We start from the raw sequence: 25069 nt of genomic DNA, 5'->3' as shown, positions 1-25069 counted from the left end.
TGGTCGCGCACACGCAACTGCATAAGCCCTCCGTAATTGCGTCGGTAAAGATTTTGTTTAACACGAAAGTATCTCGGGTGGCAATTTGATGTAGCTGACAGCTATTTAGAAAACTTTTGGAATATATGGATCTGCCTGAACTGATTTTATAAGCGTTAACATTGCATTTTAACTAATGTTCTGCGCTCGCAGTTTACTAAAAATCAGTCAGTAGGTGGAATCTTAATCGTTCTTGATTTAGACGAATCCTGATTTCACTATTTTAACCTAATACATTTTGATAGGGTTCCTAAAAGCGTCTTTAGCTGTGCAGTTTTAACAAACCTGAACAATATTATCAATCGAATAATTCGCTAATCTGTTTCTAATAATAAGCACGGCCATTTAACAGTCCTATCATAGTTCCTTAATTGAAGTCTCGACTACAGGCAGTTATATTTAGAGTGTTCAATAGTAAAACATAACTGGCAAACTTGTTTCTCTATTTTCTCATGAAACTAGTTACTAGTTACTTCTAAAGAGCTGTGCCACCCGGTTTGAACCTTTTTAATAAGGATCTACCCAGTACTGAGACAAATGGAATACACATTTTCGGAGAGTTTAAATAACCAAGACCATAACACTAGTTTTTTGGGACAGTTTGATTGAATAACACCAAAAGGTAATTCTCTGTGATTTCCAACACTTTTTTTACGTTTACAAAAATAAAATAAATCTGAATTTCGCTCAACGAGGTTCTTTACTCAATTGATGGCAAAACCTTAAAACAAAGCCTCCTAACACCAGCCTGTCTTCAAAGCAGTATCCATTCGTCTGTTTGGCAGACTAATAATGTCTGTTAATACGCCAATGTCCAAAAATCAACCATCACCAAAGCGCATGTTTACGCTTTTAATAATATGTTCCATTCGCGTGTTCGGCGATAAATTTATCGGAAAACGTCCGTCGCAGCGCCGTAACGCCTGTAAAAGAAATGTGACGTTGCAAAACGTCGATGCGGGTTCAATCGTCTATTTTGAACGCTGAACGAGCTTTCCAACCACCCGTGCCTAACAATGATACTATCAAAGCCAGAAAACATAGTGTTACACCAATCAAAATCTGGCTAATTTTAACAGGCCTACAGAACCGCTGTTTGAACCGGTTTTAATGTAACGACGTCTTAGAATATAATCAAGTGCAACTGTGCGTTATTCAGCAAGCACACTGTGCCTAACCACGACATTATTAACCCAGAAAACATAGCTAAACACCCATCAAAATCTCGCGAATTTTAACACACACGCTAACAACAACGCTGTTCGATCCAGTTTTAATGCAGAAAACATAGCCTTACACCCATCAAAATCTCGCAAATGTTAACACGCCAACAGTCAGCAGAACCGCTTCGATTCGGTTTTAATGTAACGACGTCTTAGAATATAATCAAGTACAACTGTGCGTTATTCTTCGTGCACAAGCGGCTACGTATTATCGATCCTTGGTTATTTGTCCTTGCAGTGCCTGAGCCCATTAGCGAGTGCTCGCGAATTTGCCAAGGCGCCAGTGTCGATTCACATGCAAGGCCTGCGGTCCCTATCAAGCAGTAGCATGCATTATTCATTGCAAATAAATTCGGGCCCGCGTGTGTATTTATTAAGGCTTAGCGCCGGTTCTAAATGGCCTAGCTGGCTTTTTAGCTAGCAAGTCTCTAACTTGTGTGGTCACAGCACAGTAGTGTCGTATTTTAATTTTACAACGTGTTACTTTTGAGTGTATCGCGGTGTACGTTAGGGGTCTACGAGTGACTTGGTCATAAGAGACGCAATCGGTATTTTTACGCGTAATTTCGAATGTTTAAAAGTGCAATATAGTTTTTTTTAACGAACATAACCTTTATTTTAAGTTCTACGATTTGCGGTTTGTTTGGTTAATGGCGCAGCCGAGCGCTTTTTTACACTCTGTGAAACTGTATGCGTCGAATGTCGCGGGGCTTCTTTGAAATCGAAAGGCAAACGACAAATTTATAGTAGCGAAACATAAGGCCGATAAAGAGGAAATACCACTCTTTTTTTAGTTCAAATGAGATTATTTTAAACGAGCATATTGCAGTGCAAAATGTCACTTTTTTAATAAAATTTGAAAAAGTTTTTTATAGCCATAGTTTCCATTTAAAAAAAAAGAAATAGTTTTTTTTTTGTAAAAGCCAAAACCGACACAATACCGATTTATCAAGCCCTAAAATTTAAAAAAAAAATTTTAACTGGCAAACCAATATAATCGTACACACGAGCTAATTCGGGGGATGCATTAACGCCACCGTATGACTTTATATTCGACACAAATTAACGAACAACCGGAATAGTATAGCAACGGGTTTAATGCCATAAAACAGTTATTTTACAACAACAAGGTGCAACCACCCTTAGTTAAACCGCGATGATTTGAGCAGGTGTTATAATAACAAGATCATTAATCATAACCCGGCCAATGAGGGTCAGACGGGTTCAGATCGATATTACGTAACAACATACACGTCATCAGCGTACGACTATCGACGTGGGGGAAGCACCCGTGAAATCCAATTGGTAAATCAAAAAAATATATACTTTGTGGAGGATAATGGTTTAAAATTGTGATAAGAGCTTGTAAGAATACCAAAGCCCATACAGAAGTCGATGGCATTTTAAACGTTTTGAATATCTCTATTCATTTTCAACATCACATGATGCTAGGTCTTCTTTTGTATGGGCTTTGATATTCTTAAAAACAATAAAAGGATGTGGGTAATAGGATGTAGAAGTCGCGTTTGTGGAAAAAGAAGAAAAAGAAATCAATTGTAATTCTCTTGCTTTCGCGTGTTAAAAAAAAAACCCGCAAATTAGTTTTTGAGAAGACGTAATAAGAATATCAAAGCCCATAAAGAAGTAGGTATCATTTTGGACGTTTCGAATAACTCTTTATTCATTTTCAACGTAGCTATTGAATAAAGAGTTATTCGAAACGTCCAAAATGATACCTACTTCTGTATGGGCTTTGATATTCGTATAACGTCTTACTACAACCTCCAACCATTATGCTCCAAAGTTTATGAGAAGGTCCTATATTAGTCGTTGAGAAAAAACTTCTGTAATCGGCAAAATAAAAAAAATAAATCGGTTGTGACTTGCAAAAATTAAAAGTAAATGGTATTTGCGAAAAAAAAAATACCAAGACTAACAGTAAAATTTTGCAAAAAAGTTAAAAACGTTTCACGCGTCGCCGGTTGGGCAGCATTGGTTACTAGTTCACAAGGCTTGGCAAACCTGATATAAATTTTAAGGTTGGACTACAAAGAGATAAAAAGGCAGCGGTTGAGTCAAAAAGCCACAAAATGTTAAATCTATTCGGCTATTCTCTCATATACAACCTAAACCCTTTATTCGAAGGCACTCGGTTTTTCGTCGCTTCACAAAAAAGGGCGCGGCGCCCATGTGTGTTGCGGTTAAGGGGATTTCCCTAAGAGCGTGCACCCGCGAGCGAGTTTTATTATCGGTGTCCAAGGCATTCCTCGGTCAAGTGCGGAACAAAGGCTTGATATAAGCCAGGCACGGAATTTGCCTGGCGGTTGTTTAGGAATTTCGGGCTTCAAAGCATTTAAGGCAAATTTTAAGGGGTTTTCCTGTTTCTGGCGTGCTAGGAATTGTGTTGGAAAAACACGGGGAACTATTTTGGGTGTCATGCATTTTTTTTAAAAGCCGATTGTCTTTGTTGAAAGTTACAAGTAGGGTTGTCTGATGGGTTTGGATCGGAGCCGATACCTGATACCAAGTGGTAGTATCGGTAGTCGTTCGATACTAGGGTGGTATCGGTGCCGATCCGAAATCTAATTAATATACAAATATCAGCGAAATTTTGCGATCCAAGGTGGTAATTAATGCTTGAGATGTAAATTACTTAAAAATTTACTAGGTTAACAAAATAAAGTAAAAAAACATCTTAACACTACGCAAATTGACATAATAGCCCCGAAAAATACTTTTGAACTTTTAAATTCCCTCTCTTTTGATTGATTTGGAAAAGTAATGATATGATCTCCGACAAAATGTCGGGTATCAGTATATGAATAAAATTGCAAGTATTCTACAGTTACAAGTGTGATAGCTCAACAGTAATACCGACTGTGAACATATGAAAAGCATTCTTTTTTTACAAACATTATTTTTAGAGCTGCAAATTGCTTTTTTACGATATATGTTTGTTTTTTTACGATACTTTATTTATTGCTGGCAGATCTAAATGTTTTAACCAGCTTGAAATCCAATTTTCCAAAACTAGCAATAAAAAAGCAAAAGCTCGAAAATTATACTGAAAGCGAACGCTTAACATCACGTTTAACGACATTGTAGTAAAAGTTCAAATTAGGCAGGTATTTATCACCAATAAAGCATTTGAAGCGGTCGACGCCATCACCAGGTATTTAGTTGATCACTAAACCCATAACAACGAAACCAACAAGAATGCCGTTAAGGTTTATTGGGTTCTGTGGGTGCCCTACATACCAAGTCCGTTGGCAAAAAAGGGTTTTGCTCTACTGGGTACAAGCGTGTTTCACGGTTGCTTTTAAGACGTTGGTTTTCTGCTTGAGGCTGCCTAGTTGTTTAGAATCTAAAACACTCACTTTTGCAGAAAATCCATCGATATTTCGTAAAACTAGTGTTTATCCTAACCATTATTGCAATTACAGCACTAACAAGGCGTATGTTTTACAAGCATAACTTACAAATATAAATTAAGGCATCAAAGATTTCATTAAGACGAACTACCCTTTAAAAATCGACTAGTGGTCCACTCTATGCCTTCCTATAACGCCAAAAGTGAACAACTTTAATGCAAAACACGATTCAGTTGAAACCCGAGGTAAAACAGCAATTATGTGTCCTTTGCATTCCAGTTTTACCGGCATCGTTGGCACGTTTGCGCAGACGAAGCATCCCAAGGTAAAGATTACAAGGCTGCACCGAGTTTATTAGGCTCGACCAATCATCGCACGGGGTCGCCGGAGCATGACGCGATGCAGACAGGAAACAATACCGAAGCGAAGAGGTGTATTCCCGTGGGCAACACTGGCCCGGCTACACTTTGATGGGAAAGCCAGCAGAGGACTCGATTGACTCGCGCACACAACCCTCGAGTCACAAGGGAACAAATGGCAGATCGTTCGGAATTAGTCTGACTGTCGGCGGCGTTGGGAAAAGACGACGAGCGGTCTGCGTTTATTTTTGTCACCTGGTTGCAATTGGTTATCGTATACAGTTGCAAGGTTGCGCCGACGGCTGAAAGGATGCTCGCCTTGGAGAAAAATTAAGGTTTTGTGAAAAGTACGAGTTTCACACCTGACAACAATATGGCAATCTTGTTTTTTTAAATAACTAATTGAAAAAAACATGTCTTCTTTGACCTGATGAAGCACGGTTGTGCGAAAGCTTGTCCAAAAAACAATGCAATTTATTTTACCCTTCTAATAATTCTACAAAATTTACAAGATTAATAAATTTTCAGACGCGAGTTACACGCCTGTACTTTTTTGTCTTAACGAGTACTAAAAGATGGTTTTCGGGGGCAACCTTTCGTTTTTTTACGACGCGTTCCAAGCAACTACATTTTAACAGTCGCTGTTTTTCACTACTTCTGAATGAACTACAAGTAAAAGGTTTTCAAAAATTAGCGCACGGCCAAGCACCACAATTTTGCAGTCTTTATATTGTGACCACGGAACGACTTTTTGTGAGTACATTTGAAGGTTTCATAACAAATACCACGCCCCAAAAGTTTATATTATAAGCCGTGGTTGCTTTAAACAAAAAATATTTTTTTTTATAAAGTATGCTTTTTTGGTTTTAACAGAAAATACAAGATTATCATTGAAAAGCGAGGCTTTTTACTACGTTTCCGCAAATATCACAGCCTTCAAATTTCTATTGTGTTTCATGTTACGTTTTTGTTACATAACTTAAAATCAATCATTTAAGCATGAAATGCAATACGAAGGACGTATGTAAACGAAGTTGTGAGGTAGCTCGTGATTTTTCAACAAATATTTTGCGATACGTATGGCGCATTCCGTTCAAATGTTTACTTCAGTGAAGTGTCAAACTTAGGCGCTCGAAAAATGTGAAGCGACAAACGACAATTCGCAGAAGCCGTGTCTCAAAAGCACTTGAAACAATTGGTTATCCGGCCAACTGTTTAACGACATCAATGTGTGAACAGCATGGGAAGAAAGGGTTGCGATGCCTTTGTTAGGACTTCCAGATTTAAGTTTCGCTTGCTCCGCGAATGCCAAACTTCCAAACCAAACCGCTTACAGTTACTATAAAATTCATACACGAGTATGTAACTGCGAGGAGGCCCTTCAAAAGTCGTACTGAGAACCGATAACGGCAGATATATTATACTACACCGGGTGCCTTCAAAAGGACTTACCGAAATCAGTTGATCAAGTTAAGGATTCGTGCAAACAAGGTCAGACTACAAAACAACTAGCCTGTGGTGAGGTTCGAACTCACGACCTTGGGCCAAACAGGCACCGCTAACAAATTATTTATTATTTTTAATAAAGCGGCATATAACCAGTAACCACATTAAGTTTTCCTACGAATTTTTATTGTGCCCATGTGGGCGCTGATACAAAAGACTGTAATATTTTTAGTGCAGACCGGTCAATTTTAAGCAACAAAGTCTGTCGATCACATTTTGTTTATTGAAAAAGAAATCTATGTTGTTGTGTGCAGTTGTCCATGATTTTTCTTGACGACTGGGAACTGGTGTTGTTTAGTTAAAGGCTCTAAACTTAGCGCACAAGTTAAAGCAACAGCGCCCTTGTTTATGTAGCCCGACTCTCGCATAGTTACGCAAGTGCGTTAAAGGGCAAATGTTCGTCTCAATCTTGTGCCACGAAAAGTTTAACCTACCGGTAGTTGACATAAACCTTAAAAGCAAAGGCTATGTTTCAACAATAATGCTTTTTTATTTGATGACCAGTGAAAATTAGGCTCTCTACTAAATTTGCTTTTAAAATTTAGAACAAAAATACGCGTTTTGATAGGAAAGACTTTGTATAGAAAGATTTTCTAGGCAGTTGCCTTTTAAACGTATAACCTAATAAGGAAATCGGGATTGTTTGATTGGTTAATTTGCAAGTCTTACTTAAATACTCCAGCAAATGTAGCGATTCAGGTCAGACACTATTTAAAGCTATTTCCCCATCAAAAGCATTGTCAGTATATTATCTGAATAAACAAGCTTTGCTAGAATATTCTGCTGTTACTGATCAGGAATTAAGGTCGATCACATATTCAGTGTTACATTGTGATCGTACGCGTTGATTTCACAAAACCTGGCGATTTGATAAGTGAATTGCCCCAACGTCTTGTAAAATAAGAAATTTAGAGGCTTTTTCTGTCGAAAAAGATCCACGATGCCTATATAACAGTGTTTCGCAACCTTTTTTGGCTTGCGGCGCCCTACAGAAATTATAATAGTTCGAGGCACCCTTGCTCGTATTTTTGCTGAGTGGTTAAGTGTAACGTTACAATAAACGAGATTGAAACAGCACAATAACTTTGCAACAAGGTTGAAGTAAACTTTTTAATTTTTTGTACTTAATCGCACACAAAAAAATGTATCAAGAAGCTTACCATTAGAGCAAAAATTGGAGTCCTAAAGAATTTGAAATATCTCTCGGCACCCTTGAGCGTTATAAATGCCACACGGTTGAGAACCACTGGCCTCTAACGTTGAGTCAAGCGGATCTCATCAATTCACTTACTCGAAAACCTGACACAGTGGTCAGGCCACATATTTTCGCTTTAAATCCGGCGTCAACTTTTAAATCCGGCGTCGGTTATGAGAATAGGACGTTCGAAATCAACACAGTTCTTTTACGAAACGGGCTCGTCCCATTTTCTGGCCGCGTTTGTCGATGACGCATGTATGACGTCAGCAATACCGCTGCGAGCTTGTAGGAAACTTAGCGGCTGACGAAAGGCCGTGTTCGGCGGTTTGCCTGCCTAGGATTGGTGTTGACTCATCCAGCCGCAAAGTTCTTTCGTTTACGTGAGTCTTGCACAACATACGACCTGTGCTATAGCTTTTATTGAGACGCGCGATGTAAAAACATGTTTCGCTTTAATGTTAATGTGTGCGGACTTATGTTTTGCATGTTGTCGACAAACTCATGTTGGAAGTGCGCCGCTTCGAAGGTAAACTTGGACACAGGAAGTTGGTTATTTTTTCCAACTGGGCGATATATCTTATACGATTACATCATAGGTAGCCAAACTTTTTTAGCAAGGATCGGATGGCTGTAAGGGTTGACGATCGTTGGTTGGATATAGAATTTTGTGTTGAATTTTTTTAACTTGATAATTGTTAAACGAAAGAAATATAAATGATTATGCAACCAAACCATGTGGGCCTCAATAAATTGCCGTTTAATTTAAAATTTCATTAACATTTAATGTTGGATCGCCTTCGAAAACATTTGATTTTCTGTAGTTGATCTTAATCAAGGAATTATGTCACGTATCTATAGTTTGTTGATCACTGGATTGCGCCGTACTTATGGTTCCACCAGCGTTAGTGAGTGGTCCAGAGAAAAAGTTTAGCTTGTTGCGGCCAGTGTACGATTTTGATTTGCGCAGGCCTGGTTTAAATTACACGCAAAGCTTCTTACCTTGTCGATTTTGCAATTTATATTGTAATTTCGACAATAATATATGGCTGCTTACGACTTAAAGTGGCGTCGGTCTTGCAATAACTATTAAAGTTGATCTAAAACTAAGTAAAATTCGGGTTTAAGTCTGTAAAGCAATACAACGAATACTAGAAACAAAGTCAAGATCGCCGTGATAGGGAATTTCTCACAAGAGTGTTTCAGCTCTCGCGTTTATACGCAACGATGCTTCTCCGGCAAAGCAGAAAAATTGGGTTCTCGAAACATCAAACAAACGCCGGATGTGTTGGCGCGCGTAACCGTCGACAATTGACAGATTACAGTCGAGAGAGCTCTCAAAAAGGCGGTTCTTAAGCTACCACTGAAGAGACGCCGCCCGATTCAGAAAAAGCGCCCCAATTCAATCGTATAATCCTCATCATTATCATCAACACAATGCAAGGCACCTTTCGGAAGCAACTTGTCTGCGCGCTGAACCGTGACAGTCAGCGATCCGTGACGTGACGTAGGCAAACTCGAAAAGCGCTTCGCGGAAATCATTCTGTGAACTGGTACATTGGCGGGATGTGCGTTTTTCGACGGCGCATACCTTAGTTACATTGTAGAGGCTATAGCAGCATTGTTTTGGTCATGAACCACGTTGTACAGCCTCAAACTGAGCAAAGATCCCTCAATTGTCACAAACTTATACCAAATACCTGCTTGAAGTCACACGATGTTCTACACACACTATAGCAAAGGTATCAACCTTTGATGAGTGGTGTGAGTGTGACCCTTCCATAATATCATATGTGTAATGTCAGAATAGCCATTAGCCATTGATAGCGGTATATATATCAATTAAACACATTCATGAATACTTTAAAATCAGGGGAACTTTTAGAATCTCTGTATTGACAATACAACTAAAAGAGTAAAAATAGAGATTGAAATTCACAAAGTTCAGCTACACTGGGATAATAACTCATATCTTAGGCAAAATATGCCAGTTGTAAAAAGACACAATTCCATAATTAAAATAGCAACATGAAATAGTCAGTTTGTAGTTACCATTTTTTCTCAAACCAGCTATATCAAACAGTTTTTCAATAATTACTAAATTTCCGAGAAATATTTTTTTAAAAGGTAATTTGGTTAAGTTAAAGCAAGCGAACCGACATGACTTTACAGCAGTTTTCGATAATTGTAAAGGGCTTGCGTAAGTCAGTGCACCCTTTGAGTTGAGACAGGAATGCAGGCGGGTTGTTTGCATTAGGGTGGGAACACTAGAACTGCAAACACTCTAGATTGAATCATTAATTATTAACTCCTGAATTGACTCACTTTCTAAATGGTTCGTTCAACGAACAGATTTTTAAAGAGTTGAACAAGATAATTCTATATTCTATTTCCGATCATAAAATAATGTGGGAAATACTAACTGTTTTTTCATGTTTTAATTCTGATCCATATACAAATTGAATTATTTCTATTTGTGTAATTTACCGAACATAGTTTTACAACCTGCAATATAAAATTAAACTTTTCTACATTGCGTAATTCTTTAAAATATAATAGAATTGTAATAAAGTGGGTTTGTAAAAATAACTGTCCATATACCATTCAATGTTCTTTCAAAAAGTAAAAATGGCAATTGGCATTGCAAACAATATGTTACCACCCGGCACAGTTATCAAAAGTGGTAATCCATGACTTTGTATAAATGTCTATTTTATGAACTATGTCAGTGTGGTCCAACCATATTTTGTTGTGGGCCATCAGAAGTTATTAGTGTTAAATGACAAGCCAATGTTGCAAGTTTGGTCATAAAAAATTAAACATGATGTCACCGGTTACATTATAACTCAAATCGAGTTTTCTGGTGTGTCATTGTATAACCAATCAAAGTCAACCATGCAAATAACTTTAGCTCTTTGACTTTGGTTGACAAACATTTTGTTTACTAAAAGAGTACATTTGCCACATATTTTGCATAAAAAATAAGCAATATAAATATAATGTCTTCACACCTGAATGATAAAAGAATATTCATATAAACAACCCTAAAAAATTTATGGATCACGCTAACCCATATAATATTTTTTTATCCTCATAATCTCAAACTCAGCCGAAAAAATGAATTATTTGTTAGGATCCTAATTTAAGTCTAACACCATTTTAAAACCTTTGAGATTTCAATATTTAATTTAACATTTGCATCCTGCTAGCCTTAGTTTGTTTCTCGATACGAAATCAATATAAATATTATTACTGGCAAACTAATTTAACTTTATTTCTTATAATTTACAATAACTTACCGCTTTAGGCATCTTTCTTTCTGTTTTGATCCAAATCAAAATGAAGTGAGATTGCGAAACAATTATATATCTAATCAGATCTTTGCCTTCCTGCTAAAATAAGTTTGATAAAAAAATATTATTGTTAAGCAAAATATTTTTGGGGGCGTAAATAAAATATGCACAGCTTTTCGAACTTAAAAACACACTTGAACATACAAAGCTTTGCAACAATTAAACAAAAAGTAAAAACTAAACTTCATGATGACAACCCTGAACTATCTGCCCAAAAAATTTAACCTAAAGCCTTTTCTACAATTATTTCAAACTGAACTTTTTAATTCTATTATTAAAAGGTACTGTTCTGTTCACCAACTCAACCAAATAGAATGGTCAGAAACTGGAATTGCCAAACCAAATGGAAACTTCACAATGGGCACACCTTAATTGAGCAAACTCTATTTCCCAGATAGGTTAGAAGGAAGTATGTGCATAGGAAACAACGCCTACATATGAAGTGGTGATTCATAGAATGCATGTTTATTCTATCTGCACAGTCCCAAATGACGGCTTGTGATAACAAAACCAGCAACCGGCTTCGGGAGATTGAACAGTCTGGTATATATATTGTCCTTACAACAAAATGAAAACCATTGTTTATCAAGGAATTGTGCTACTTACAAACAATTAACACATAGTTATTGGTTTCCTGATTTTAATAAACAATAGTACAAAGAAAATTGAGTCAACCATGTCCATTTAATTATGTCGCTTTTCAGGGAGTCAAAACAATTGATATATAATGTTATCTATTAACCAAGTGTAGAGGTTTCATAATAAACAAGTTGTTTAATAAACCAAATGTTTTTATGTGGTGAACCAAACCTCTTGTTTTGTGTTTAATAAATTAGAATGGCATATTGTCTCCCAATTTATAAAGAAAACATGTTGTTTTACCTTTCATCTAAATACAATCATGCTTATTAAAAAAGTTATACAACAACATCACAAATAACTAAAACTGCCATTCGTATAACATTTTCTACAGCCAAGGCAAGCCCAATTACATTACATAAGTTGTGGCCACTAAAGATTTGTTCCAAAAATATTTAGGGCAAAATAGGGCGAAATACAAAAAACGACCTTTTCCATTGTAAATTCAATAAGAAAACAAGTTAAGCAACATCACACATAAATAAAACTGCAATCCGCAATGTTTTTTACAGCCAAGGCAAGCCCGGCTGCATTCCATAATTTGTGGCTACTAAAGATTTGCACCACATTTTTTCCCAGGCCAAATATGTCAATATGTACGAAAACGATAATTTTTTTATTGTAAACTCAAAAGGCAGGCAATAGTTTATGCCACATGATATCACTGGCATGGTTTGATCGAGCAATCCCACGCCAAAGATCTTTGGCAGGAAGGCACTGAAATGAAATTGGGACTGCAAACATTATTCTGTATTATAAATATGTTTTCATACTATTAATGCAGACCAACCATTTAAAAAAAATATAATTATAATAAAAAAAGATTACACTTGCATACTCAGTCAGACCTATCGGATTTGTTACTCAATTATAATACTAAAGAATAACCCATATTTAAAATTTATACATATTTGAACAGAAATCACACGTTTATTTTTACTAAATTGAGTTTAAACACGGCGCTGTTCTGGAACCCTATATTAGCGTTTTGAAATAATTATTAAGCAACTCGCAATATTTGGGTTAGGGACCAGCAGCACTATATTTATAGAGAAATCATTCCTTTATTTTACTAAATTGAATTTCAGAACTTGCGAGAACTGCATTTATTGTCTTTTCGGCATATGATTGACTGATAAAAAATTAGTTTACTTTACAAATCTAGGGTATTTTAAGCATGTATAGACCATTGAACAGACCAAGGCAAAACCCCCTTTGCAATGGTTGAGTCTATGTAAATGAAGTAAGTCTAAACTTTGTAACATTTGATAACACATAACAGAAGCATTTTCAACAAAACATGTTACAGGTTTTTGATGTGTGCTAACGAAAACAGCAATTAAATAGCAAACATGCATTGCTGACACTAACAACATGAACTTAATGCCAGAGAACAGATGTACCAGCTCCATTGCAGTAACTTATTAAACACGCATCTCTTCGGTAAGCCTAAGCCGCTATCTCATCGTCAAAACCAATCAGTACAATAAGGTAAAGCTGGTTAAGCCGTGAGGGTACCACGCTTATGAAGGCAAATCCTCGTCGCCGACTAATAGTTGGGCTACATGTGCTAAAACACAAAAAGTGCGTCACAAGTAGAGCGATAAATCACAACCTCGAACGGGACTGGCTGCCGTTTTCGCCGCACGATTTACGATAGAGGCGTTTTTACTACCCGCCCCTCTTTCGCTTTGCTATCGTCGGCCTTTAGGTTCACGAATAAGGCCACAGGCGCCGCCCGAGCGTTCGCGGCGGTTACGTCACTGTAGATGCGGAATGCTCGACTAAATTTAGACGGCCTTATAAATGCGATGACCTAAAGCCCGTGGAGAATCATTTGCCGCAGCCGCGGCTCTCCCCACTTGGAGAATATTTCTCCTCGCTGACTCCGCCGCGACACTGCGTGGCCGAGGCACTCCCGCCGATTAATTTATTGATCATGACGTAATATTTTAGCAAATTCGCTAAGAAAGGGCCACTACAAAGAGTTTTTAATAAAAAAAAAATAAATCAATCAATAAAAACTCTTTGGGCCACTATAACAATGTGTGGTAATTTCTATTTATGTGTGGTGATTTTTTATTTAACATTTTCATATGTCAAATAGGGGCGAATTATTTGGATTTGTTTTTTTAAGAAAATTATTGGAAAAAATTAAACTTGTTTACTTTCAACAATGCTTGGTTAAGTTAAGACTTTATCTTTTTTTTTATTAGTATTTGATTTGTTTAATTTTAGAGTTGTTGAAATCTTTATCTCATTTCACCTATAATTAGCTAAAAACAAAGCGATTATATATCTGTTTGGGTAAAAGTAAAGTCCGTAGAAATAATTTCTATAGAGACTTTGGGTAAAGTAGGTCTCGCAATAGGGGATTTCCCTAGGGAATGACAAAAGTTTTATTTTGACAGATGACGTCATGCAAATACCAAGCGAATGTACCATTTGAAAACAGGTAGTCTAACCGTTTGACTTTTCCGTTTCACGTTCAGTTCAGAATCAAGGATTTTTTCGACAGCCGTTTAGTTCCGGTTTCGGTTCGGAACAATTTAGAAGTTCCTGTTCCGTTTCGACTAAATTTATTTTTAAATTGGTTTAGAAAGTTCCTGTTTGCATGCCATATTAGTCGCAATAAACCTGAAAAATGTCGGTCAATAAATGTAGAGCATAATTATTGAATACCAGCTATTTAAATCTAAATTATTTAATCTAAATTTTGTGACGTATTAAAAAACAAGCAGCCCATTATTAATATATCTGAAAAAACTACGTTTTATTTAACAAATATTTGTTTTTCTTTGGTTATCTGAACTGAAGTGGCCTAACTTTAAAATATATTAGACTTTTATGCTTTGGTAAAGTCTAACGTTACTTGGTTTAACAACTCATGGTTAAAGCCATTCAAGCATTGGCGGACTGATCAGCTCCTAGACCTAGTTTTGTGGACTGTTTTGATGTCTTTGTTTTTTACTTTTGGGTGCAGATTTATCATTAGAAATGTTTGTGATTAGGTTATGTCACTTGCTTCCAAAGTATAGATCACAAAGGGTAAAAAAACGGGATGCAAAAGAATGAATAATATCTGCCTTAAATTGGAATGTTGTAACTTGTAAGGTTATCTATGAACAGTTTGTTCTATTCAGACTTGGACAACTAGATAATTTAAGTTTTCTACTTCAATCAATTAGAGCTAAATACGATTAATTCTAATGTAATTTGTGAATTGCCTGCATGCTCTAATTCTAGTTCTAATCTAATTCAGATTTTACTAAAAGTGCTACTTTGTCCAACGGCATATTTAGTCTCTCAGTCAAAACCAAAGAATTCAAATTAAAACTTTTGGTCGAAAGGACTTGTTTTGGTGAATTTTGGCGCTTAAAAGCCAAAACCTATAAAACTATACCACAGAAATATTGGCAATTTACCTGCTGATTAAAATAAACTGCCATTTGAACTAAATTGATCGTGATAATTAAATGTAATTCTTGTTCAAATTCTAGTTAAACTTAGTTTATTTAAGAATTCAGTAATTCTAATTCTAAACTAATTTGGGAAAACTCAAAATGATCTAATTCTAATTCTAATCTAGTTTTGAAAAACTGAAATATTCTCATTCTAATTCCAGTCTAATTTAAAAAAGCCTGAATAAATCTAGTTGTCAAAGTATAGTTCTATATCCCAACATAGAATAAATTATTGCTCATCCAACTAATTTTTAAATTAGAAAATTAAGGTTAAATTACAATAAGGGAGGTTTGTTCAGACACCTAATTTACTCCCAAACTGAGGCTTTCTTAACCCAAGTTTTTGCCAGGAAGTCTATGTACATAGTAAAATAGTATAAAATTGATGAAAAGTTATCAGCATGAGCGAAAAAGCTAAATTCAATGAACAATATCTCAATTCATCTGAAACAAGTGTAAGTATAAACATTGTCTAAATAACTTCTGTAGCTGAAACATTTGAAAAATTGTACAATGTACCAAATTTATTTTATGTGTCAATGTTGTTTAAAGTCTTCAATATTTTTGTTGCCAGCCAAAGCAAATTACATCAGGAGTTCATGCAAATACAAATGAAACACTCCGTCCTATTGAGGTAGGTAACTGTATATTTATCAAAATTTTGGCTGCTTTGCTTTAAATACAAACGCCTGTTATTTGAAATAAACAACTTTATGTTCGCCTGACATTATTATCCTATAATAAATAATATTATAATAGAATATGGCACATTGCGCTACAAGTTTTTTGTGGCTTTCTTTTGATTTTGGGTAATTTTAAAGATTTTCCAATTAAGTTGACTTATATACTTGCCTTTTTATTTTATTTTGTTTTCAGAATGCAGAAGCCGATAGCAATACTACGGTAAGTTTATTAGTGTGATGAGTTAGAAAAGGCTTCTCATTTTATGTCTATATATCAATTATAGCAATCCCTGCTTACTGCATGGTATATGTTTTAGCATATTTTCTCACCAAGTGAAAACAATTTTTAGTATTCTTAACGAATACTTTTGAAATGAAATATAAACTTAAAATAAACCTAATTGACTGTTAGTTACCTCATATGCAATTCCTGGGGTTTGTATATTTTTGGTGAACAAATACGTACTATTCTTTTACAAAAATTTCAAAATTTTTGTCAGCTTTGATTTTTGTATTTTCTCATTAATTTATTAGATAAAAAATAACAGATAAAAAAATATAAATTATTAGCTAACGTGGTGATTTTCTTCTTTAGCCAAAACAAGTGGGATCATCAGATCAGGCAGATCCAAGAGTAACGCAAAGTTCTGGTCAGGTATGTAATGTTCATCTATTTGTTGTCCTGATTTTATATAAGTATGTAATGCTGTTCGTTTTTAAGGATATCGTTTTACTACACTTTTATTATTGTTTCACTACATTTTTTTATTCTTAAGTTATGAAATTGCGTTATACTGGCTACTGATCTACATATTTTAAAATAGTTGTAACTTATGTTGAACTTTGCTTTACAATGCACCATTGCTATGTTTTTAAATTGGGTTTTTAATTTTTTTTTTAATTGTTGTTTTTATTAGTAATAATGTTGCAGCCATTTTCCAAGATTGTTAAAATATATAAACAGATAAAATATCTTAAAAAATATTATGTAATGAGAAATTTACAATAAGAGACAATACAAACACCTGCTATTTTAAATAAACAACTTTATGTTTGCCTGACATTATTATCCTACAATAAATAATATTATAACAGAATATGGCACATTGCGCTACAAGTTTTTTGTGGCTTAATTCTTTAGATTTTGGGTAATTTTAAAGCTTTCCAACTGAAATATGGGTAAGTTGACTTAAGTGCTTGCCTTTTTATTTTATCCTTTTGTTTTCAGAATGCGGAAGCCGATAGCAATACTACGGTAAGTTTATTAGTGTGATGAGTTAGTAAAGGCTTCTCATTTTATGTCTATATATCAATTTTAGCAATCCCTGCTCGCTGCATTGTATATGTTTTAGCATATTTTCCGACCAAGTGAAAACAATTTTTAGTATTCTTAACGAATCCTTTTGAAATGAAATACAAACTTATTATAAAACTAATTGACTGTTAATTACCTCATATGCAATTCCTGGGGTTTGTATAAGATAAACGATTTTCAAATACGTACTATTCTTTTACAAAAATTTCAAAAATTTTTGTCAGCTTTGATTTTTGTATTTTCTCATTAATTTATTAGATAAAAAATAACAGATAAAAAAATATAAATTATTAGCTAACGTGGTGATTTTTCTTCTTTAGCCAAAGCAAGTGGGATCATCAGATCAGGCAGATCCAAGAGTAACACTAAGTTCTGGTCAGGTATGTAATGTTCATCTATTTGTTGTCCTGATTTTAGATAAGTATGTAATGCTGTTCGTTTTTAAGGATATCGTTTCACTACACTTTTATTATTGCTTCACTACACTTTTTTATTCTTAAGTTATGAAATTGCGTTATACTGGCTACTGATCTACATATTTTAAAATAGTTGTAACTTATGTTGAACTTTGCTTTACAATGCACCATTGCTATGTTTTTAAATTGGGTTTTTAATTTTTTTTTTAATTGTTGTTTTTATTAGTAATAATGTTGCAGCCATTTTCCAAGATTGTTAAAATATATTAACAGATAAAATATTTTAAAAAATATTATGTAATGAGAAATTTACAATAAGAGACTCTGTGAAGGACGGGAGAATTTTATATATAAAGAAATGCAGTGGAGTGAAATGTGACATATATTAAATAAATTAACAAAGTTTGTAAATCAGTAATGGTGTGAATATATGAAAAATAGTTATACTAGTTATAAGTCTGTGTAAATTAGTTGTTAGAGCATCGGTCACAGTATAACTAAGGCTGTGAGTTTGAATCTTCTATTGTTGTTAAACAACGACTTCATAAAGGCTAGATCACAGTGTTTGTACACAAATGTTTATGTATTAGGTTTAACTGAGTAGGATTGATTTTCATTGTGACAAAACTTGTGTGAGCTAGAAAAATTTCTGTAAAGCATATATAAATGTAAAGAGTATATATAATATGATTATTTTATCATTTTTAGGTGGATGAGCACCATGGCGCTGCTCAGCAACAGACAAAAAATGAAACAATGGATGATCAAACTACTGTATGAACCTAAACAACATTGTTATTTATATTTTAAGATATGTGAATAGATTGTTTTTATTTTTGATGCTACCACTTATGACTGCAACATATTTTTTTATTTTGTTTAAGATATAAACATAAATAATTTTTGAATAAATAAAATTGGCAGTTAGGGACAAGCTTGAAAGAGTGTCAAAACCAAACAAATAGTCAAAATTGTTCTGTTAATATCAGGGCTGGGGAGCCGGAGCTGGAGCCCGGAGCCCGGAGCTAAATATTTTCTCTGGAGCCAGAGCCGGAGCCATTGTTATTATTTTTTTGGAGCTGGAGCCGGAGCCATTTTTATTATTTTTGTGGAGCCGGAGCCGGAGCAATTTTATTATTTTTGTGGAGCTGGGGCCATTTTTCAATTTGTGGTTCTAAAGCTAAGAAATTATATTTTGTACCATCTCCAACGTAATTTTTAAAACTTGCCATTGAATATGTGGCTGGTGGCACCGGAGCTGAAGCCGGAGTCATTGGGTGTGTCTTTGATGGCTCCGGAGCTGGAGCCGGAGCCAAAGGATTGAGTTTTACGACTCCGGAGCTGGAGCCGGAGCCATTTAATAATTGCCTGATGGCTCCGGAGCTGGAGCCGGAGCTAATGGTATTTTACGGTGGCTCCCCAGCCCTGGTTAATATTAAAATACTCCCTAGATTAGTTGTAAATTTTTCCACAAATAATTACCCCGCTTAATTATTTGCACAAATAACTACCACACTTAAGTGAGAAAATCTGATCAACTTGATGTTGCTCATGATTCAAAAAGTTTTTTACCGATAGAAATTAATGTTTTTTAGCCAAAACAAGTTCTGGACACTGAAAATGGAAATCCACCTCCTTACGAAGAGAATGCGGTAATTTTTTTTCAATAAATACATTTATATTTAAATAATACTAATGCTTCCTCATTACCTATCAGAAACAATGCATATTTTATAAGACAATACACCAAATTATGGAAGAACTGTTGCTTGATTGAAAGTTGCACTAACACTCAAGTAAATGTAACCGCTTCTTGATTGCCAGATAATAGCTTGATAAATACTTATAAATTATAAGAATAACTGACAAATTTTCTAAACTGTTTCCAATGAATTATGTTAAATTGTGTTTTACATTCAACATAGGTTGCTAATTCTTCTCATGCCCCCAATATGGTTACCCATATCAATGCTCAGACTGCTCATGTGTACAGTGAACGGGTGCACCATACAAGTGAACAACAGACAGAAATAGAGCTTGAAACTTTGGGTAAATGTAATTTGATTAGGATAAGGCTTTTGAGTTTTGTCTGTATAATTATCTAATGTGATATTTGTTGTTTTTCACTTTCACTGAGTCAGCATTTGTGTTAATGTCACTAGAGATCTATTTCAGTTGAACCATCATTGGTACAAATAACTTGTTGTTTAATTTTTTAATGTAAATATATAAATATACCGCCATTACTTATGGTAAGACACCACAAACTAATAACTATTTTTTCCGCGAGGTATATTTGCTAAAATATTTTATGGCTATGTCTAATTATCTTGATATTTTTTTACCAAGATTTAAACTTGTGGAAAATTAATGCTTTTTAAAATTTGTTTAGGAAAAAAGTTGAAAGCTGAGCTACGCAGAGTTGCCATTGAAAAATCAGGTATGCATCAAACAGCCCTCATGACTGAAGAAAATTGCTTTGTAAAAGTTAGGGCAGAAGAGAATAATCTAAGTACCTTTGATGGGGAAAGGAAACTCTACAGCAAAGAAAAGTTGGCATCAATTTACACTAGCCCTAAAGAGGATAACATATTTGCTGAAGGTCTTTTTGCAGCAGCACAAGAAAATGCAGAACAAGAAGCAAGTTATGCAAAAGATGAGTCAAAAGAAAGTTACACACGTAAGCATGGCCGCATTGTTGGTGTTATAGGTGAAGCTGGCATTGGAAAAACCACGTTTATAAAGACATATGTCCAAAATGTCTTTAAATCTTTTCCTGTTTCTTTTCTCTTTCTTATCTTTGTAAGAGAACTTACATTCTCTGAAAGTTGCACTCTTTTGCAGTTTCTACTTCACAGCATTCTCCCGGACTGGAACCACACAAAGGAATCTGATGCTGCTTTGATCAGATTAATCAACGATGACCCCAATGTGATGATTGTCATTGACGGATTTGATGAAGCTTTACATCAGCGAAGTCAAATGAAATATCAAAAGGCTTCATTATGTGAAAGTTCCACAACATGGGATTTGCTATGTAACCTTATGAATGGAAATCTACTAACATTGGCAAAGAAACTCATCACTTCAAGGCCAAACTTGGGCTTTCAAAAGCATTTACCACACACACCCAACTTTTTGGTAAAAATGAAAGGATTAAGCCAAGTTTCTCAGGATTATATTGCCAAAGAAATATGCAGAGAAAAGTACAGAGAATTGGAGTCAATATTTGAAGATAATCCTGAGCTTTCCCTTTACTGGTATGTGCCGATTTATTGCATCATGGCACTTGCACACTTTTGCAAATTGAAAAAAGGGCAGTCAGTAAGTATTCCTTTTACAGCTATTTTGTCTTCCACCTTTCTTGATTTTTCTACTGAACATCTCCGAAACAAGGTAACTGAGCTGGATTTACTAACAGAATTTGCTTATGAAAACCTAGGTCGATCACAATGTATATTTAAAAGAAGGGATATAACAAATGCTGGTGTAAGTGAAATCACGATCAATGCCTTGCTTTCTATTTCTCTAACCACAAACAACGATTTGCGATTAACCATTCTTGAAGGCAAGAACAAAATTTTCTTTTCACATCTTATTTGGCAGGAGTTTTTTGCAGCTGTTCATGTAATGACATCCATGTCATTGGATGCGTTTAAGAGTCAGTTTAATGGGATGCAGCAATATTCTGATCTGTTTCTAAAGTTTTTGTGTGGCTTGTGTAATCGAAATGTTTTCCAGCAACTTCAAAGTTTTGCTTCTACTTCTACAGGTCAGTGGGGCAAAAAAAAGAGTTTTATTAAAGGGTTCCTAGCGGCGCGCATTAACAATTCTCTTTATCATCCTAAAGACCTTTTTCATTACTGTAACTTACTGAAAGAAACAAATGATGAATCTATGCTGTCTGACATTGTTTCAAAAATTAGAATTAGCAACAATTCATCTGAGATTAAAGTTGAGATTGGTGGTTTAATTACACCCAGTATGATATCAGGTCTTTGTTATCTACTGAAGGGTTTTTGTCAGCAAGAAAATCCACCGATCAGGATTTACTTGAATGTATGCCATTACATGCAACCAGCCTTTCATGATGATTCTTTTCGGAGGCTGACACAGCACATTGCATCAGGAATAAAGGTGAGTAGTTCCAATGTTAAACAATTTTTTGTTAATGATTACCACCACTGGTAAACTTTAATATAATCATGGTTCATGCAACTGTTTATATGGCCAAATTAGAAAATATAAAATAAAGACACAAGTCACATTGTTTTTGTAAGAAACAAATTTAGTGACAATCCCTGGACTGAACAATATATATAGCTTTATTAAAGCAATTGCAAATGGTAATGTTTTTTTTATGGTACATAACAAACAAGCAAAATATAAACACACTACAAATGATACAATTATCACAAGCTTTTTTTTCCAGCGCTTTTTACATTTTGTTTTGCTGTAGCATTTAGCATTTGTGAATATACTCTAAGAGCAACTATCTAATGAGTGGATTGTCTTTGCTCTTAGAGTATATTCACAAATCTCAGAAATACAGCGATAAACAGAGCGGTGATTCAAGCCGCTAATCAGTAAGACGTTTTCAGTACGATGCATACAGTAGAATGAATTGTCAAATGCGGAAAAAGGTAATTCGCTAGGCGCGGCGGTCACACATCAGTGGACAATGGTCACGTCTATAGTGACGTAAAAGTAGGCTAAATGCTACATTTGCTTCACTTTTATAAGTCAAAATCATAACTTATTTCAGCACATAAATGCCAGATATTATGCAATAATAGACATAGCTGCAGTAGACTAAATTTAATGATAATAACAACCAATGATTTTTGTATCATTTGTGTAACAGAATGTAAAGTAAAAAATTCCAATGATCTCTTAAAAAAAAAAAGTACAATATAATTAGGTTAAAGAATAAACAAAAATAAAAATCCTATATTTTGACATATTGGGAATACATTAATTTAAGCAATGCATTGTCTGAAGGACTGCATCATTAGCCACTTAACCACCATCGAAATGTAATATATATATATTTTTGTTTAGTTTGAAAACTGTTGAGTAACAGTTTGGTTGAAATTTAAAGTAAACAATTTAAACAGTTTAGTTTCCTTTGTTCAACAGTATTTAACAACATTTTGACTTTTTTCTCAAGTCAAAAATAAATCTGTCTAAATTTTCTACAAAATATTTGTCCTATAATGGTTAAATAATAAGGGATCTAATGAAGGCTGTGGTGGCCACAAAAAGGTGCTGTGGGCCAGTCACTGTCATGTAAGCTATATTTTGGCTTCTAATTGTATCAAAGTTTACTACAGTTTAAGGACTTTGAATCATTCATTGCAATCGCTTCAAATGTAAAATTGTACAAATTTTAAAACATTTGACTTTACCAACCTATGCTAACCCCTAAAAAAAAAACTTTATTTGTTTGCTTTAAAAGGTGCAAACTTTGGATCTGTCTGGCTGTAGAATTGGAGAAAGAGCTGCTGAGTTCCTGTCCAACATGTTGCACAATGTAAAGCAGCTGAGTGTTAACAGATGCGGTATCACGTATGGTTTAGACCACCTTGCTGGCAAACTTCATGAACTTCACTCTCAAGTAAAAACACCTGCACTGTGGTTTTAATATTTACATCCTAGATAAAAAATATTTACATTCTAGATAAGGGCACTATCTATACTTTAACCAAGTTCAACTGAATCAGTAAGGCCTCTCTTTCGGTTCAAAATGCAAATATATTATGTATATAAGTGTGCCGTTTAAATATTAAAAAAATATAAGTGTGATTTAGCATTATTAGACACTTTTAAAGATCATTGTTTTAACGAATGTTACACAAATTGTTTTTTAACATTAAAAATGTTAAAAAAATTCTTAGTTGATATTTTTGGTGTAAAAAAAGACAAACAGTCATTCAAAACTGCCTCTGTTTGAAAAAATTTGCTGGGTATTTTAAAAACATTGTTGAGTATACATTATTTGAAATACAAGGTAAACATTTTTTACTTTTGCGATTTAGATGGAAGTTCTCCATCTAGGTGGAAACTAAATCTTTGATGCAGGATTAATCCACCTGGTTGCTGGTTTAAGAAATGTCAACATGCTTTGTCTGGAAGATTGTGGTATCACATCGAATGGCATGAAAGTACTTGCCCAAGGATTGCAAACCTTGTTGCACCCGGTATTGTTAATTTTAAGCATATTTCAACAACGAATTGATTTTAGATGGCGTTTTTGGGTATAAGTAAAGTGTAGTTAAAAAAACATCAAAGGAAAAACAGTTTAAAGCAGGAGTTCTTAAACTTTTTTCACCGCGGACCCCTAAAATTGTTTTTAACTTCGCGTAGACCACGATAGGCAAAATTTTTCAAAAAATGACGTCATAAATTGCTGTAACAATACAAATGAACTTCATAAATCTGTTGATTTTGGTATAAAAAATGTGAAAGTGAAATGGAGTCTAAATGCATTCAGTGCTAAACCGTTTTGTTTTTAATTAAACTGCTTTCTTTGAAAAAATGATTACTTTTTAAATTTACACTAATATTTCAATTAGGCCTTCATGGACCTCCTAAAACGAATTTACGGACCCCCAAGAGGTCCATGGACCCCAGTTTAAGAACCCCTGGTTTAAAGTAAATTTATTCCCGTCAGGAGCAGTGGTGTTAAAATGTTGCTGTTATTGTATGTTTTTTCCACAGCCTTATGGAAAATAAAATATATGTATTCAAATATTGATAAGGTTGTGCACATAATGGCATTAAAAGTTGTTTTCAGGATTTATTTTAGTTGCAATGTTGTTACTGATTGTATTTTTTTTTTTAGATCAAGTGTTTGGACTTGTCAGGTAATCCAATTGAAGATGAAGGAATTTCTACTCTTGAAAATTGCATGACCAAAATAAGAGACCTTAAGGTTATGATGTGTAACATTACTGACATTGGAGTACAAAGTATATCATCCGGACTCCTGCAAATCGATACCAAGGTAAGGTTTTAACATTTGCTATTTGCCGAAACTGCCTTACAAGACTGTTATAAAAAAAGGTTCCAAAAGCATTTGTGAGTTTTAGGGACATTAAACACTCCCTTGTTTTGATGGGTATTCCTTTAAAACTATAACATCTGTTTTTAGATGGAATGTCTTGTCTTATCTGAAAATTCTGTTGGGCTTGCTGGAGTTGCTGCTTTAATGAAATGCGGCCATAAAGTTGAAAAGATCATTCTTCATTTTTGCTCAATTCAAGAAAGAGCCAAGGCTGACCTTAATGAACAACATGAGGTGATTGCTATATAAAGTTTTTAAGGTTTCTAATACATATTTACACTGTAAGTAAACATGAGCTACGCAACATTACCAAGGTCAGTTTAAAATCACATAAATTCGAATGAAGTTATTGGTATCTAAAGTTAAAAAATGGTAGTCTTGTTCTTTTCCAGACAATTTTTCACATAGCAAGATCAATTTACAATTAAAAAAATAATACA

At 34.7% G+C, this 25069-nt stretch overlaps 2 protein-coding genes across 2 annotated transcripts in view; one reads left to right on the top strand and one right to left on the bottom strand.

Moving 5' to 3' along the window:
• Positions 1 to 11106, bottom strand: part of LOC146138760 (moesin-like) — a 38197-nt gene extending 27091 nt beyond the window's left edge. The window contains exon 1 of the mRNA XM_083394823.1: positions 10993 to 11106. Coding sequence (XP_083250949.1) covers positions 10993 to 11004 — 12 coding nt within the window. The 5' untranslated portion in view covers positions 11005 to 11106. The remainder of the gene's footprint in view (positions 1 to 10992) is intronic.
• A 3078-nt stretch (positions 11107 to 14184) lies between these two features.
• LOC146138759 (protein NLRC3-like) lies at positions 14185 to 23757 on the top strand. Its single transcript, XM_083394671.1, has 10 exons — positions 14185 to 15604; positions 15724 to 15783; positions 17061 to 17087; positions 17468 to 17527; positions 18272 to 18337; positions 19159 to 19215; positions 19489 to 19612; positions 19956 to 21700; positions 23022 to 23180; positions 23602 to 23757. The coding sequence occupies exons 1-10, from the start codon at positions 15551 to 15553 to the stop codon at positions 23629 to 23631; spliced, it is 2382 nt and encodes a 793-aa protein (XP_083250797.1). The 5' UTR covers positions 14185 to 15550; the 3' UTR covers positions 23632 to 23757.
• The last annotated feature ends 1312 nt before the right edge of the window (positions 23758 to 25069 follow it).

The sequence above is a fragment of the Ascidiella aspersa genome, chromosome 7 (assembly GCF_963924565.1).
Source record: "Ascidiella aspersa chromosome 7, kaAscAspe10.2, whole genome shotgun sequence".
NCBI lineage: Eukaryota > Metazoa > Chordata > Ascidiacea > Phlebobranchia > Ascidiidae > Ascidiella > Ascidiella aspersa.
Note: the sequence above shows the minus strand (reverse complement) of the source record. Positions and strands in the feature narration are given on the sequence as shown.